Source organism: Colossoma macropomum, unplaced genomic scaffold, assembly GCF_904425465.1.
Source record: "Colossoma macropomum unplaced genomic scaffold, Colossoma_macropomum, whole genome shotgun sequence".
Taxonomy (NCBI): Eukaryota; Metazoa; Chordata; class Actinopteri; order Characiformes; family Serrasalmidae; genus Colossoma; species Colossoma macropomum.
This window is the reverse complement of record NW_023494785.1, coordinates 23,466,559-23,481,010: the sequence shown is the minus strand read 5'-3', so window position 1 is coordinate 23,481,010 and position 14,452 is coordinate 23,466,559. Positions and strand designations below refer to the sequence as shown.

General features: G+C 38.2%; 1 protein-coding gene across 1 annotated transcript in view; it reads left to right on the top strand.

The window, feature by feature from the left end:
• osbpl10b (oxysterol binding protein-like 10b) overlaps positions 1-14,452 on the top strand; it is a 53,102-nt gene that overhangs the window by 11,911 nt on the left and 26,739 nt on the right. The window contains exons 5-6 of the mRNA XM_036587709.1: positions 7,547-7,766; positions 8,490-8,635. Of these exons, the coding sequence (XP_036443602.1) occupies positions 7,547-7,766; positions 8,490-8,635 (366 nt within the window). The remainder of the gene's footprint in view (positions 1-7,546; positions 7,767-8,489; positions 8,636-14,452) is intronic.

Sequence of the window (14,452 nt, the reverse complement as noted above, 5' to 3'; positions counted from 1 at the left end):
AGAGAAACAGATAGACCACAGGATGTAATTGTACAACTACAAAGTGTATGTACATAGTAAGTGGAGCTGATGAATTGGACAACGAGTGTAGATACAAGGAAGTGTACTTAATGAAGTGGCCGGTCACTGTATATTCATATGCTCTCAAAGAAGCTACACTAAATTATAACACGTCTTACACCTAGGGCTGCTATTATATTTTTTGTGTGTTTATTTTAATTTTTATTTCTTTATTTTGTTATGTTTTGCTGTATGATTCTTAATTAAATCACTTAATTTGTTATATAATAATTTAAATTTTAGATGCAGTGCCAACAACAGCGCGTCACCCCTCTGGGTGGGCCTCTCCATGTAAACGTTCAGTAGTTTAACCCAGTCACAGTCTGTAGGGAGAATTGTTAGGCTGAAAGATTTTATTTTAATTCCGATGAAGATGCCACAGAAAAAACACAAATCAGGCTTTCAAAAAAGGAAAAAAAACAGGACCAGCAGAAATTGAGTAAGCAGTATACCACTTAGTTTTCTAGAGATGAATGTGGCTTATCAAGACATACTGTCAATATAAAGGAAGCTTCTGCTATTGTTACTACAGTCGTCAAAAAAAATGATGCAGTGGAGCTGTGCAAACTAAACTTAATGGCCTATTGCAAATTTTTGTGTTTTTGAGTTCTGCCCTCATGCGTTAATAGTGCAGCATACCCTCTGTTTTTGTGTTAAGATGTTATGTAAATGCAAAAAACAAAAAAAAAAACCTTGAAAATGAAGATGAGCTATGAAGTGTCCGGTGTCCGCAGTGTATGCTAAGGACTCTCTCTAGCGTCTCTTTATGTGTTTTGGCTGGGGTAAAAAGTATAAATTATCCATCATTTCACTACTGAATTTCATGATCTATAGCTGATAGTTCTGTAGTGGACAATGGGTATGTTTGAGATTTTAGTGGGCTTTGAAGACTGTATCTTATTTTATTAGCTAGACCACATTATAAACTTTTGAAAAAATTACACCTTGAAACAGCTTTATTGTTCTATCTGAACAGCTATCTGAAGGTCAAAAACCACAGCGGAGGCACTTTTCAGTTTTCTATTGCTCTGAACCCAAAGCCAAATGAATTAAGTAGTCAGTTTTATTGCAGTGATTAATAAGAAGTGACTTGTTGTAAGATGAACAGTCCCTAATTAAAGCCGTATGTGTCAGTCTCTGATGCAACATGTCCTGATATATTCAATGGCTTTCTGGCTCTTGAGGCGTATTCTTGTCAACAAGTTAGGCAGCGCTTTCCCTTTCCTTGGCAGGCCAAAGAGGCCAAAGAGAAAATAATTTAAAACAAGCTGAACCGCAAAAAGAGCTTTTCTGCTGCGCATGTCAAAGCACCGCAGGGGAAATGATTCAGCAGCCTTTCCTAACATCTCCTCTGTGTGTTGAGTTAAATAATTCATTAGACTGGATTATGCTAGTAGGAGCCTTTATTACATAGAGCAAGATATTGTCAAATCATAAATATAAACTCTTTTTAGAAAACCACTTTACAGTTTATTAGCCATTGCAACCAAAAAAAGATGATTGGCCATCCAGAACTTTTCACTCATTGTGTGGTATTTGCTCTGGACAAACACTGCTTACGGCATTTTAATTATAGTCTCTGTTGCCAAGTGTCACTGCACTGTAATGTGGAATCTAATGCATGGAATTGAATTTAAAAATTGAGTTTGAAATCACTTTAATTTATTTTAAATACTGTATAAGCTGTAACCAGTGCAAATTTTAAAATTTGTAAGTCATTGGATAATGACACAATTTTGTGGTTTTGGCTCCAGCACATTAGATATAAAACAATCACTGTCAGTTAAAGTATAGAAGTTTAGTTTTAACATTTGAGTAATATGCACCTATACTGGAGAAACCATATAGCCATCACAGCCCTTTTTGTACATATTCCTGCCATTTCCATTCGTCAAAAGAAATTGGACAAAGTAAGTTTGATCTTCTTTAGACATGTGTAGTATTTGGTTGCAAATCCTTTTTGGTTTATTTATGGCTGTGACCCATAGACGGCACCGGACACGTGGCAAAGTGTCTTCCCTGGTGCTATTTTACAAGACCTATTCCACAGCTGTTTTCAGTTCCTGCTGTGCTTTTTTTTCTTTCAGTCTTAATTCAGTACTTGAAATGCATGCTCATTTTTCAGGTTGGGTGATTGACTTGGCCAGTCAAGAACATTCCTTAACTGTTTGCTCCTGAAAAACTCCAAAGTTGTTTCAGGTGTATGTTTAGGGTGTCTGTACTGCTGAAATGAAAAGCACTATCCAGTAAGTTGTAACGCATTTTATTGCATCTAAGCAGTTAAAATGCTTATGCTGCCTCTTCCGTCAACAGTCACATTACTAGTAATGGCGCAGTTCCACATGCAGCCATACATGCCTATGCCATAATGTTTGAGAGATTAAATAATATGCATTAGATTGTGAAGAGTTACTTTTTTTTTGTCCACACTTTCCTCTTTCCATCATTCAATCATAGGTTAATGTTTGTGTCATCCATTCATAAGGTTTTTTGTTAATGTACTTTAGTACATTTAGTATAGTGTAACTTGGCCTTTGTGATTTGGATCTTGCCATTGACACATTTATGCCTAGAGTCTGGATGTGGTTCCTGATCTTTTCAGCAGTTTTCTTGCTGAATTCTGTAATGATTAAAAGCATATTTCCACTACTGTGGACTTCTGTGGTCTCCCAGGTTGTTTGCTATTTCTAAATTGCAGTGCTTTCTTGCTTTTAAGAATGAACCACCCCTGTTGATTTTGATAGTGCTAAAAGTCATTTTGAGGGACAATAACAGACTCCAGATGCAAATGCCACTTTGAGAATCAACTTCAGACCTGTTCTTAGATCTCTTATGCATGAATAAATAGTTCGCACAATTGGCCAAGAAACAACCGGAAAGCCAGTACTCCAGTTTGTGGAAATATATGTACTGATATTTATGTGATTAAGATTCCCCTAGTATACATTCTCTAAAAATGCCTTAACCTAATAGTCATTGTTTAATTTTCACTGTTCTGTTAGTTATTGACTGCACCGTATAGACCTTATTCACTATTTCACAGTATTCACAGAGACTGATAGAAGGCTTCCTGAGGTACCTCAGAGAACAGGATCTGTCAGCTGTCAGTAAAACCTGCTGGCCAAAGTGAAAGTTTGTCTGCAAATGAAAAGGAGAGAGTGACTGTTCGGCTCCTGGTTGCTGGAGATAGCTGTAATCTGTCTTCCTTTTCCCTTTAGACTTCACACCATTTGCAGCTTTTTTCATCTCATTGCTCGATTTCTACAGCAAAAATGAATGGGCGCTAGAGGCTAGACTTCCAGTTATTTGCACCCAGCAATTTGTATTCTGTGATATGCAGTATAATTCTGTTACAGTACTTCCTGCACAGCGTGATATAGTGCACACGGTGTGTAAAGCCCCTAGCAACATTCCTGTGCCGGATGCACTCATACCAGCACAACACACACAGCCATGTCAGTGCCATGGCTGTGCTCAGAATGGTCCACCACTTAAGAGGGTGGCTAATAAATTGTGCAGCCACTGTTGAGTCAGCTACAGTCAGTATTTTTTTAATTTACAAAGTGTGCTTATATAGTATATGTTTTATAGAAAATTGCAGAGGAGTGTAGGTACAAAGCAGGTGTTCCTAAAAACTGGTGATTACTGGTGACTAGTGTATATTTCTGTAGACGTTTTGTTACATTGCATGTATTGTTTTTGCCACAAAACAAAACACAGAGGCCTCAACAACTAAATTCAGTATTTCAGTATTTAGTGTGTTCACCCTTTACAACAGCTTCCATTCGGTTTTAAAGAAATCTTTTTTTTTTTTAGATTTATATTTATAGTTTAGTCTCAGAGGTTGGTTGTATTTTCAGCTTCTTGATTTTGCAAATATTCCTTTTTTGTCTGTTTCTTTTTTCTCAATAACAGCTGACAGCTGCACAGTCTTCTCACAGTGGAAGGATGGACGGAAACACCTGTGGATTTTTTCACATTTTTTTTTAATCTGTCAAAGTTGAAAGCTTTAAATGCTGTTTATGTGATGGTGACTGTGCTGGTGCTCTGCCAGGTCTTGCAGAATTGTTCAGAGTTTCTCTATACCTTTTAAAAACATTTTGGAAACTCCTGTTTTTTCACTGATTTTCCTTTGACTTTCCCCACCCTTATACAGGTATATTATATCTAATCTCATCAGAAATATCTCCTGAAAAGTAAATAACTTATACTTAATGACCGTTTTTTAAATTAAGTAAATAAAGGGTGGTCTCTGACTTTTGCACAGTGCTGTATATTATCAACATTGCTAAGTCGCCACTTCTTTATGCATAATTGTGTTTTACTTAATCATGAAAACTTTAATGCCATGAAAATAGTGATAGACCTGGCAAAGATGTGGTTCATGATGTGCTACATCCATAAAGAGCTTAAGCGTGTTTCTGGGTGAGAAAGTCTCTTACCTGTGTGAGAGACTCTGATCTTGAGGGTAGAGGTGTCCTCTTACAGCTACTGCCACTATGCCATGGACTCTACTGTTGAAAAAGAATGCAAGAACAAAAGAGTGAGAGAGGGAAATAAAAGAGCATTGAGGGAAAGGGGAAAAGGAGAGTATGCTGCAGTGAAAGAGACTGTTTCTGTGTACTCCATGTACGCTTTGTGCTCTCATGGGGACATTGGAGCCAAAGAGCAGGTAAAGACAGAACAAAGAGCCCAGACAGCTCAGAGTCATTTCTTCTAAGACCAGAGCTCTTCAGTACAGCGCGGAGTTCAGAAGCACATTCTCAAACACATCACCCTCATCAGTAGAAAAGTTACCCATACATTCTTTAAAAAATAAAGATGCCAAAAGGTTCTTTGGAGCAAAGACAAAGATGAGCCACTTTTGGTTCCCTAAAGGACCTCTGAATGGATGGTTCTTTTTAGGAACCATTGTTGTAAACTATGTTTTCGTAAAGACATAGCAACAGCATGCATGAGCTACATTCAGCGACATTCACCAGAGCTGAAGCCTCTTAAAAAAGAAATGGATCACAGAGGCAGAGAGAATAATAAAATGTATCTATTTTTTATGAGGGTTGAGTTATGAGAATCTAAGCATCACCAAGCACAGCAAACTCTCCTTGTTGCTCAAAGTTTGCTGAGCTGTGACAGGGGAACAGAAAAAGGAGCACGACCCCTCCATTAAAGTTAAAGGAGCATTCCAGCCTAAAACTACTATTTAATGTGTTATTTGTCATGCTTTTCAGTTGTGCAACATTGCATCCCTTAACCTCATCGGTTTTACAGAATTTATGACTTTGTATCATTTTCATGTTTTCATCCATCATTGTTCTTTAACTACAGTAACCAGCATGCATTACATACACACATCACACAGCCATTGAGGTTTAGTGATGGTTAACATTTTTGTTTTGACGGGAGTGTCCCTTTAATGTTTCAACCAGTGGTGATCTGTGTTTTACTATGATACCTAATGTGTAATTTTATAAAAGCCTGCAAATATTTGATTAGCACAATCTATGATAGTAAAAGCTTAAAAACGGCACTCTGGGACTATTAAATGCTGCTATTAAGATTTAATGCGTGTGTCATAATGTTTTATTGAGGTTCAATAAATGAAACTATGTCTAGTATTTCTCAGCTGCTAAAATGAATACTGGCTTTGTTAAAAGTGCACTTGTGCTGCAACTGTGTTGCAATAAGGGAAGAGAGAAAGACAAGAGAAAGTGACTGTGAAACACCGAGGCAAAAAGTGTGTGTGCGTGCTCTTTCCTCCTTGAGCTGGCCCAAAGTAATGAGTCACTTCCTCCCAATCCTCCTCAGCTGTCTATCCCTTTTTCATTAGAGCAGTTCTGTATCCACGGCACATCAAATGCTCGGAGATCATTACGCATCCTCTGACAGACTGTAAAATAGATGACAACTGCACCAGCCAGCTCCTGCCAAACTCACACTGCCCACGCCTCTGCTTGGCTCTCCTCCTAGAGCCCTCCCCTCTGCTGCTCTTCAGAGGGTCTACATATTAAAAACATGCAGTCCATAACACACTGCAGTTTTCAGTATACCACCATACCACCATTTATCCCAGTAGTGTTTAAGAGCTTGACTCATGCGACTGAAGGGTGCTCCACAGGTTGGGCTGAACCCCTGTTATTGTGGGAATACGGGATTGAGTTAAAGGAGATTAGTTTCTCTCCGGTGGGATTATATCAGTCTCAGTCTGTTCCACATCATCCTATAGAGACAAGGCCTGTAATACAAGCTCTCCAGATTGGATTAATGTGCTGCACTTTTCTTGTAATATAGGGAAACCATTATGGTACTTTATATTAAGTGTCCTCAGAGCTCAAGTAGGATTTACATAATTATACAAGCACTCGAAAGCCGCTGCGTAGGAGCACAATATCATAATGCACTTGTAGTTTGCTGAACATGAGTTTCAGTCTTAGAAATGGCCATTTAGTTAGTCTATGCACTGCGTTGTAATAGAGTTGTATGTCTGTATACAAGGTGTATTGCTCTTGACATTGAAATGATTAGAAATGCTTACACATTCCAAAAGAGTTGGGACACAGGCAATTTAATGTTGTAAAATGTAAAAAAAAAAACTTAAACAGGTGATGCAATCATGCTTTTGAATAAAAGGAGCATCTAGAAAAGGGGTGGTCCTTCCTGACCAATGATGAGTCAAGGTTCACCACACCGCCAAAAATTGCAACGGCGAATAAACCAACATTTTAAGAAGAACATTTCTCAACCAGTGATTGCAAGGGTTTTAGATATTTCACCCTCTGCAGTGTTTATATCATCAAAAGATTCAGTGAATGAATGGCCGGCTGAGTAAGAAAAGGACAATCTTGATTGTTACCAGTTTGTAGTTCGGCTTAAAGCCTGCATCTGTCTTGTTATGGGGGTATGATAGTGCCAGTGACATGGGTAACTTTGACATCACTGAAGACACCTCTAATACTGAAAGATATATACACATTTTGGAGCCGTATGTGCTGCCTTCTAGACAACGTCTTTTTTTAGGGAACTCAACAATGGCAAACCATGTTCTGCATGTGCATGCATGGCTGCGTAATCAGACCTGCCTGCAGCCCAAATCTGTCTCCCATTGAAACATGTGGCACATTATCTTATACAATTGTGCAGCTAAAGAATATATAACTGTATAATGGAAGAATGATAAAAAAAAACCCACACACTTTGTAAACTGGATCAGTTGGGGTCAAATATTGTGTTTTTTATTTTAATACAGGTCAAACAGATTTTAGAAATTACTGCTTTCTGTTATATTAGCATTTGTTACATTGTCCCAACTTTTATGGAAATGAGGTTTGTAATATGTGTGCAAGTTACATAAGGAAAAGTGTGGTCTCACATACCAGCCCTTTCAGTTTAAAGGGCAAGGAATTATTTTTCAAAGGACTTTTCGAATATAACTAAAACAGAGGCTCCACAGTTTCTAAAAGTCCTTTCCTCACTTGGTTGCTCTCCACAGGTCATGTCACAGGCAGAAGGCCAGCAGAAGAACCTGTTGAACTCCATCGAGTCTCTACCCAGCCGTGGGCCGCTCTCCTCGCTGGATCCCGACCTGCTGTTGCTCAAGGCCACGTCTGCAGCCACGCTCAGCTGTCTGGGAGAGTGTCTGAGCATTCTCCAGCACAATGTTAGCCAGGCTGCCCGCAACATTACCGCACACACGCAGGGGCTAAACACAGGTGAGTGAATCTTTGGCCTGCTGTGGCTGTAATCTTTGTTGTAAGTTAGACGTAGTGGTGAAAAGCTGGAGATGTTGCGATGTATGTGTCTTTTTTTGTCAGTCTAGGCTGACATCTTGGTGGAAACTCCTGTGCTTCACAGTGACAAGCATGCAGTTGGTTTTTAATTGTTTGATAATGAAGTGTCACTCACTTGCTATGCAGCACTGATGCTAAAAGCAAATGATCACCACTGAAATGAAGCTGTCTGCCAAGTATAGAAAGTTTAACATTCATACAATGAGTGTAAAATGACTAAAGGTGTATGTTTCTGATGTCAAAGCAGTTCAGTTTGATTATGATCATCCAGTACATTATGAAATCTCAAATTTCATTGTTGAGAATTAATTTTAAAAATACATGAATTACACCAGTGTAACTCAAGAAACTATTTTCACAGTAGTGAAGGAGAAACAATTAAAACAGTTCATCAAGTTTTTTTATGTTTGAAAATAACCTGGGAATTTTTACTGGGGACAAAAGGTTAGTGTTATTATAATTGATTAGGCCCATACTAGATTATAACATTCCAAAGTTGGAGTAATTGAATCAGCACCTTTCAGACTGATACATCATGAAGCTTTTTTACACACATTAAAATGACTCTTTGTTTTTGTAGTGACTGTTTTGTTAGGTTGTAAATGGGTCTAAAGGTGTTTTGCGCATGTGTGTATGTGTGTGTAGAGAACGTTTCTGGCTGGTCGGGGCTCAAGCCTACCTCAGACGAGCCAGTGAAGAATGGAGGAGTGACAGGCCTGTCTGCCTCGACCTGCAACAAACCACCTGCATCCCCAGCACACAGGAGCAAAGAACTGCTCAAAGATTCTGAGGTATAAATACATATGCATGTTTTTATTTCTTTTATTTTGGTGTTTGCTGCTTTATTTGTGATTGTATGTTTAAGGTCATATGTATGTCCTATATACAATAGCAAACCATAACTATTAAAGTTAAGCCTTTAGTTCAGCGCATAAATGTCAAAAATGAGGAAGAAAATAACTACAATAATGCTAATTTCTGTATGCCTGTGGGATTCTACTAGTATTTTAGCACTAAATATACAGTAATTCATATAAAAAAAAAAAATGGTTATGATAGATTAAACACAGACATTTACAGTTTGTGAAACACATTCTGTGTTCTATTTTAAGCTTGTAAAATACATATTAATTGTAGCTTGTAACAATTTGACAATGAGCCCTTCAGAAAAGAGTCCTGGCGTAGAGTTGCCAGCACCAATGTTGCATTTCTAACACATAACTAAAATGAGTTTGTCAGGCTACCATTCTTACAGTGACATGCCTAAGGCTTCCAGGAGGGCTTGAGTGACTTTTTTGTCTCACAGAATTGGTCCCACTCATTGCAAATCAAAATTTGATTGGTTGATTCCATTGTCAGTTTCTAATTATGTTAGTGGTTAATCTGAGTTAGGCCTTCGGTTCAGCTCCTAACTTAGTCCAGCTCCTAACTTAGTCCTGACGAATGGGAGAGCTGCATCCACCCAGATGTCACAGATACAAAAATCCTGATTGGATAATTTTTAACCCCTTTGTTTACCACCAAAATTCGACAATGAAATAGGAGTATTAAGTTAAATACAACAAGCATGATAATTATATTAAATAAAAATAAACAAATAACAGGCATGTATTTTTTATTGTTTCACAGAAATCATTAGGCCTTCTCTAATATAGCCTCAGTAACAGAAAAGAAATGCCCTTTGCACTTGCACTTTTAAGCAACGAAACATATGTTTTGTAAAAAGCGCTTTGCCTTGACAGGACGATTTTGCTGAACCTTATAAAGTAGGTTAACCGTGTTTTTGTCCGGTATTCACACACACGCAGGATTCTGAAGATAGGTCGCCAAAATGTCAGGTTCTACTGACTGCACCTAAAAATGGAAAGCTGTCTGTAATAGCACTCTCCGAAGAGTTGCCTGAAGCTTTGGCATTGCTGTTCTGTGTGCTCCTGCCAAACTTGCTTGGCACAGGCACAGAGACAAGCTCTAATTGGATGTGGTCTAGTTTTAGCATCTCTGGCAGGTGACTAAGGAACCCCACAACCCTCTCTGAGGGGCATGAGTCAGCCTGTTGCTTCGTCTTTCTTCCTCCATGTCTGTTTTATCTGCCTCCCTGCCTGTGGAGCTATGCCACAATTACTGGTGCTGCGTGATGTGTGTGTGTTGCCATGTATGTCTGAAAGCTTGTAATTGATGTTGTGTTGCTTTGTGTGTGCCATTAAAAGAGCTCCCTTTAAGAATGAACACACTGAGACAGAATAGAGAGCAGAATTAAAGCTACACTATCCATCACCTGAACACTGTTCTGCTCTTATCAGCATCATTTCATTAATGTTAATCTTTTGAATGAAATCTAGCTCTTAATATGTATATGAAGAAAAACATTAATGGCGTGTCACACAAGCGCAGCAGTATTAAAAGGCTTGGTGCCATTTTAGCTTGTGTTCTTTCAGGACAGTATTGTATTTGTGGTCGGAACTGTGCTTTTATCTGAGCAGGATGTGTGAAAGGAGCTCCAGAGATATCATAGGCTGGGTGTTACAGCCTCCGACTGAGAAACGCAGGGTTTGTGGTGGGGCAAGAGGCTGTGTCTGGCGTTCTGCCTACACAGTGAAATATGCTGATGGGCTTCAGCATTTATAGCCACTGAAATGAGTCCCATCAATCCAGGCCATCCAGCGTGAAGCCCAGCCAGGCTCCAGCCGCCTGGAGCTGATCGCCACTTTCATTGGACTGTTGAGGACTGACACAGTTCAAAATCCTCCAGCCGGTTCAGACTTAAAGCCCAAAAAACTATAGCAGCTTTCTGCCATTGTAAACAATGATGGTATATCTTACTGTAGCATGATGTATCATAACTCGTGTTTTAATACAATTTAATAAAAACGATACAATAAAAAATATTTACAGTTAAACGCATGAATTTCCTCATCTCGCTGTTGATCAATCCTTTAGAACTAAACGATGTTTAAATTATTTATAGTTATGTTCTGATTTAACATTTAAAGAGTTTTGTATTGGTTAAAAACGTTGAATAAAAAAATCAGAGATGTTAAGAATGACCTGAATATTCTTCTTTGAGTTCAGCCGACATAACACATCTCTACATTTTCGCCATAGTGTTGTTTTAGTATCGAGCATTGTGATAGTACACTTGGTATTGTATCATGTAAGTCAAACCTCAGGTAGCATGACTGCGTAATCACAATGCCTTCAGTAAATTAAATGTATGCATTTTTGCTCCTACATACTGTTTCAGGACAAGGTAAAGTTTTAGAGGATTACATGTGCAGTGTCATGATTAGTATTGTTATTGGAATCTTGAAAGTGTGACATAATTTATAAGCCATATTTCTCACTCTACAGTAGTCAATATAGCACAAAATACTTTATTGTGATTATACTGCTATATTATGCAATTATGTTTTGCTTTGTAGTGTTTTACAAACACGGTATTGAATCCATGTGGTACGATTAAAGTTTGGTGTCTAATATTTTTTTATTAAAACGTCTTAAAGTATAGTGCAAAAGGCCAGACGTTAACATCATCTAATCTGTTTGGGATTACTTGGATTGTGAGAAGCAGAAAATGTAACCAACTTTAAGACTGAACTTTGGATGTATTGAACAATATCTCCCCAGATTTCTTTGAAAAACTAAAAGCAAGTATTCTGAAAATACTGTGTTTTCTTTTTTCCTGACTGCACTTTTATGCGCTCCTGTGTTTACTTGTTTGTCTTCTGGTGTTCTTTTTTTATTTTTATTTTTAAACAATTTCAAGTGTCTGTGCACTCTTTAAAAGCACTATATAAGCTTTATAATTATAATAATAATTATTATTTTTATTAATGACTGTTTTTACTGAAAATTAAGTAAACAGAGAGTGGTCTCTTGCTTTTGCACAGTACTGTTTATTAATCAAAGTGAAGACAGAACAGAACAGAGGTTGGTCAGGATGCTCTCTGTACAGTAAAAGTAATTGGGGATTTGTTAAGAGGACTCATTTGCATGTTGTTTCTTTTGGCGTTATTGATATTGCAGAATCCAATATTACAATACAATACACTATCATGCAGTTCTAACACTACGGGAGAGCATCTCGCTCTATTTGTGGTCAGGCAGTAAAGAGAATGGATTCTCTTTAGGAAGGATTTTGCAGAACAATAAAGCGATTAGGTGGGTGTTTCTGCAGCAGCTGGTCCAGTGATTTCTCTCTTCTGAATGGGAAACTAGTAAAGCATGGTGTAAAACAGCAGTGCAGTCAGAGGCACCATAAATCTAAACTGGGTTAGGCAGACCTTTTCTTTTATCATTGATGGCCCCTTGCCAAAAAGGGAATGCAAGATGTGAAATGTGTGTGTGTGTGTGCGCGTGTGCGTAGGTGTGCCAGACTCTGTACGATGGAGGACACTGCATGAATTTTAATGCTAATGATGCCTAGTAAAAGTTGTAGTCCATTATTTTGCTGTTTATATGTCTGTGTTGCAAGTAATGACCAGCAGAGGGGGATAAAGAGTCACATAGAGGGCTTAGTGAAATTGCAAGGTGTTATTTTCGACAGTGATTCAAAAATAAAAAAAAGGAATATATAAAGTGAGTTAACTTGTGAAGTCATGTACTTCACTCTTTTATTACAGTTTACCCTTTTTGGTACAGTGATGCCACTGAAAGCTGCCCAGTGTTTAGCAAGTCTGCATGTGATTGATTCTACTTAGAAATAGAATAAATACAGTAGCAGGGGTTAAATTGTGAATTCAGAGGCCCAGTTTTTCCATTGCTGTTTCAAATTGGGGAATAATTACATGGGGCTCTCAGCTGTGATATCATGAAAATGCAATTTAAAATTAATATCCTTTCTATTTTTTTAATTAAATCAGTAAATTACTTTGCTGTTTTAGCATGCATTGTTAATCAGTTTTGGCTTTGAAATTCTAGCAAAATATTCTTTTCTGACAGAGATTAGATTCACACTACTGTAAGCAAAATGAATTGTTACAAAGATGCTACCAATCTGACCTCAAGAATCTGACCTCACATTCCTTCTTTTTTAACTGTATGCTCAGAGGAGCTGCCTCCTGTTTTGAAGAGACTGGCAGTAGACACAATCCAGTTTATCTGCCAAATTGTGAAATATGGTTCACCCCTGTGTAACAATTCACTGCCAAGCGTTCAATGCCATCCATTCCGATTTGTAAACATACTCCACAAATTACAGAAAGCCCCCACCTTCCTGCCCAACATTACTGAAAACCTGTTTGAAGTTTTTTGTTTATTATACTGAATATTTCAATGGATTTTGTGACGACTGTACTGGAAACTATTTACGTTCCCATCAGATTGTAGTACCAGAGCTTAGCTCTGTTTGCTGTTCACATGAACTAAAGGCTCCAGTGCCCTCTGTGCCAACTGAGTTCAACTACACAGGGTGGTTATTTCTATAATCAATTAATGGCTTAGCATCTCTGATCTGAGCTGATAACGTTGTTACTTCCTGCAAGTAACAGTCTTTGTCCTGTATTGAGCGCTTCCTCTTCGTGCACCTCTATAGCCTGGGCCTTCCTCTGCTCCTGGACCTCAGCTCTGTGCCTTTACACCATGCATGATATGACAGCCTGTTTCTCCACATCCATCAGGGAAAATACACACAGCAAACAGCAGCAGAGAGGAGACAAACACAGTGGAGAGAGAAAAAACGGCCTGTCAAACCCACACAAACCACACTTGCTCAACAGAAAAAGCAGCGGTGTGTGTCCATGGCAGGACTCAAACCCATCTGCATGTCTCTCTGGGGTACACAGTGTGTGTGTGTGTGTGTGTGTGTGTGTGTGTGTGTGTGCGTGTGTGTATGTGTGTGTGGAGGCAAACAGTCAATGTCAGCTCCCCAACACAGCGTTATGTGATGGGAAGAGCAAGGAGGTCTCTGAATAGTGCGTGAAGGCAAATTGAAACATCCTAGTTTAGATGTACATTACGTAACAGGAACATCACTCAGTAACAATAACAAAATGGCACACATATGTGTCTGTTACAAGAGTTTATTTTGTTTTAATAAAAAATTGATGTAGTATGTGCAAAGTTTCAAAATTTCCTGTTAAGTCAGTCCACACAGTCCATAGATAGAAAATAAGCAGCAAAAATATCCTGTTTCAAATGAATTGGTTTTATGATATTAAGAAAACATCATATTTACATATTTCTGCCCTTTCAGCCTACAGCATTTAGCCCTGCCCATTCATGTTGAAGTTACAGGGAGTGTTTCAGTCTAGACTGCTTTTTGATTGAGGCACAATGCAAGGCAATCAGAAGACAGCTCATTTACATATATGAGTCGTAAAGTAACGAAAACAACCTGTTTAATTCCAGTGCATAAAAAAAGTTAGAAAATGGTCACGTGAAAAAAGAATTACGACTATTTTTTGGTACATAAAACTACATTATAAGAGGCCTCATTAAGTAGAAGACAGAAAGAACAACAAAGTATTTAATTTGGCCAGGGGTGCTTAAACTTTTGCCTGTAACTGTATGATGTCAAGGGGAGTTTCCTTATGAATATAAATCTTAAATGTGCTGTAGAATTTTGTGAAAGGTGCCTAAGAAAATTGCCACAGTCACCAGAGTGACTAGAT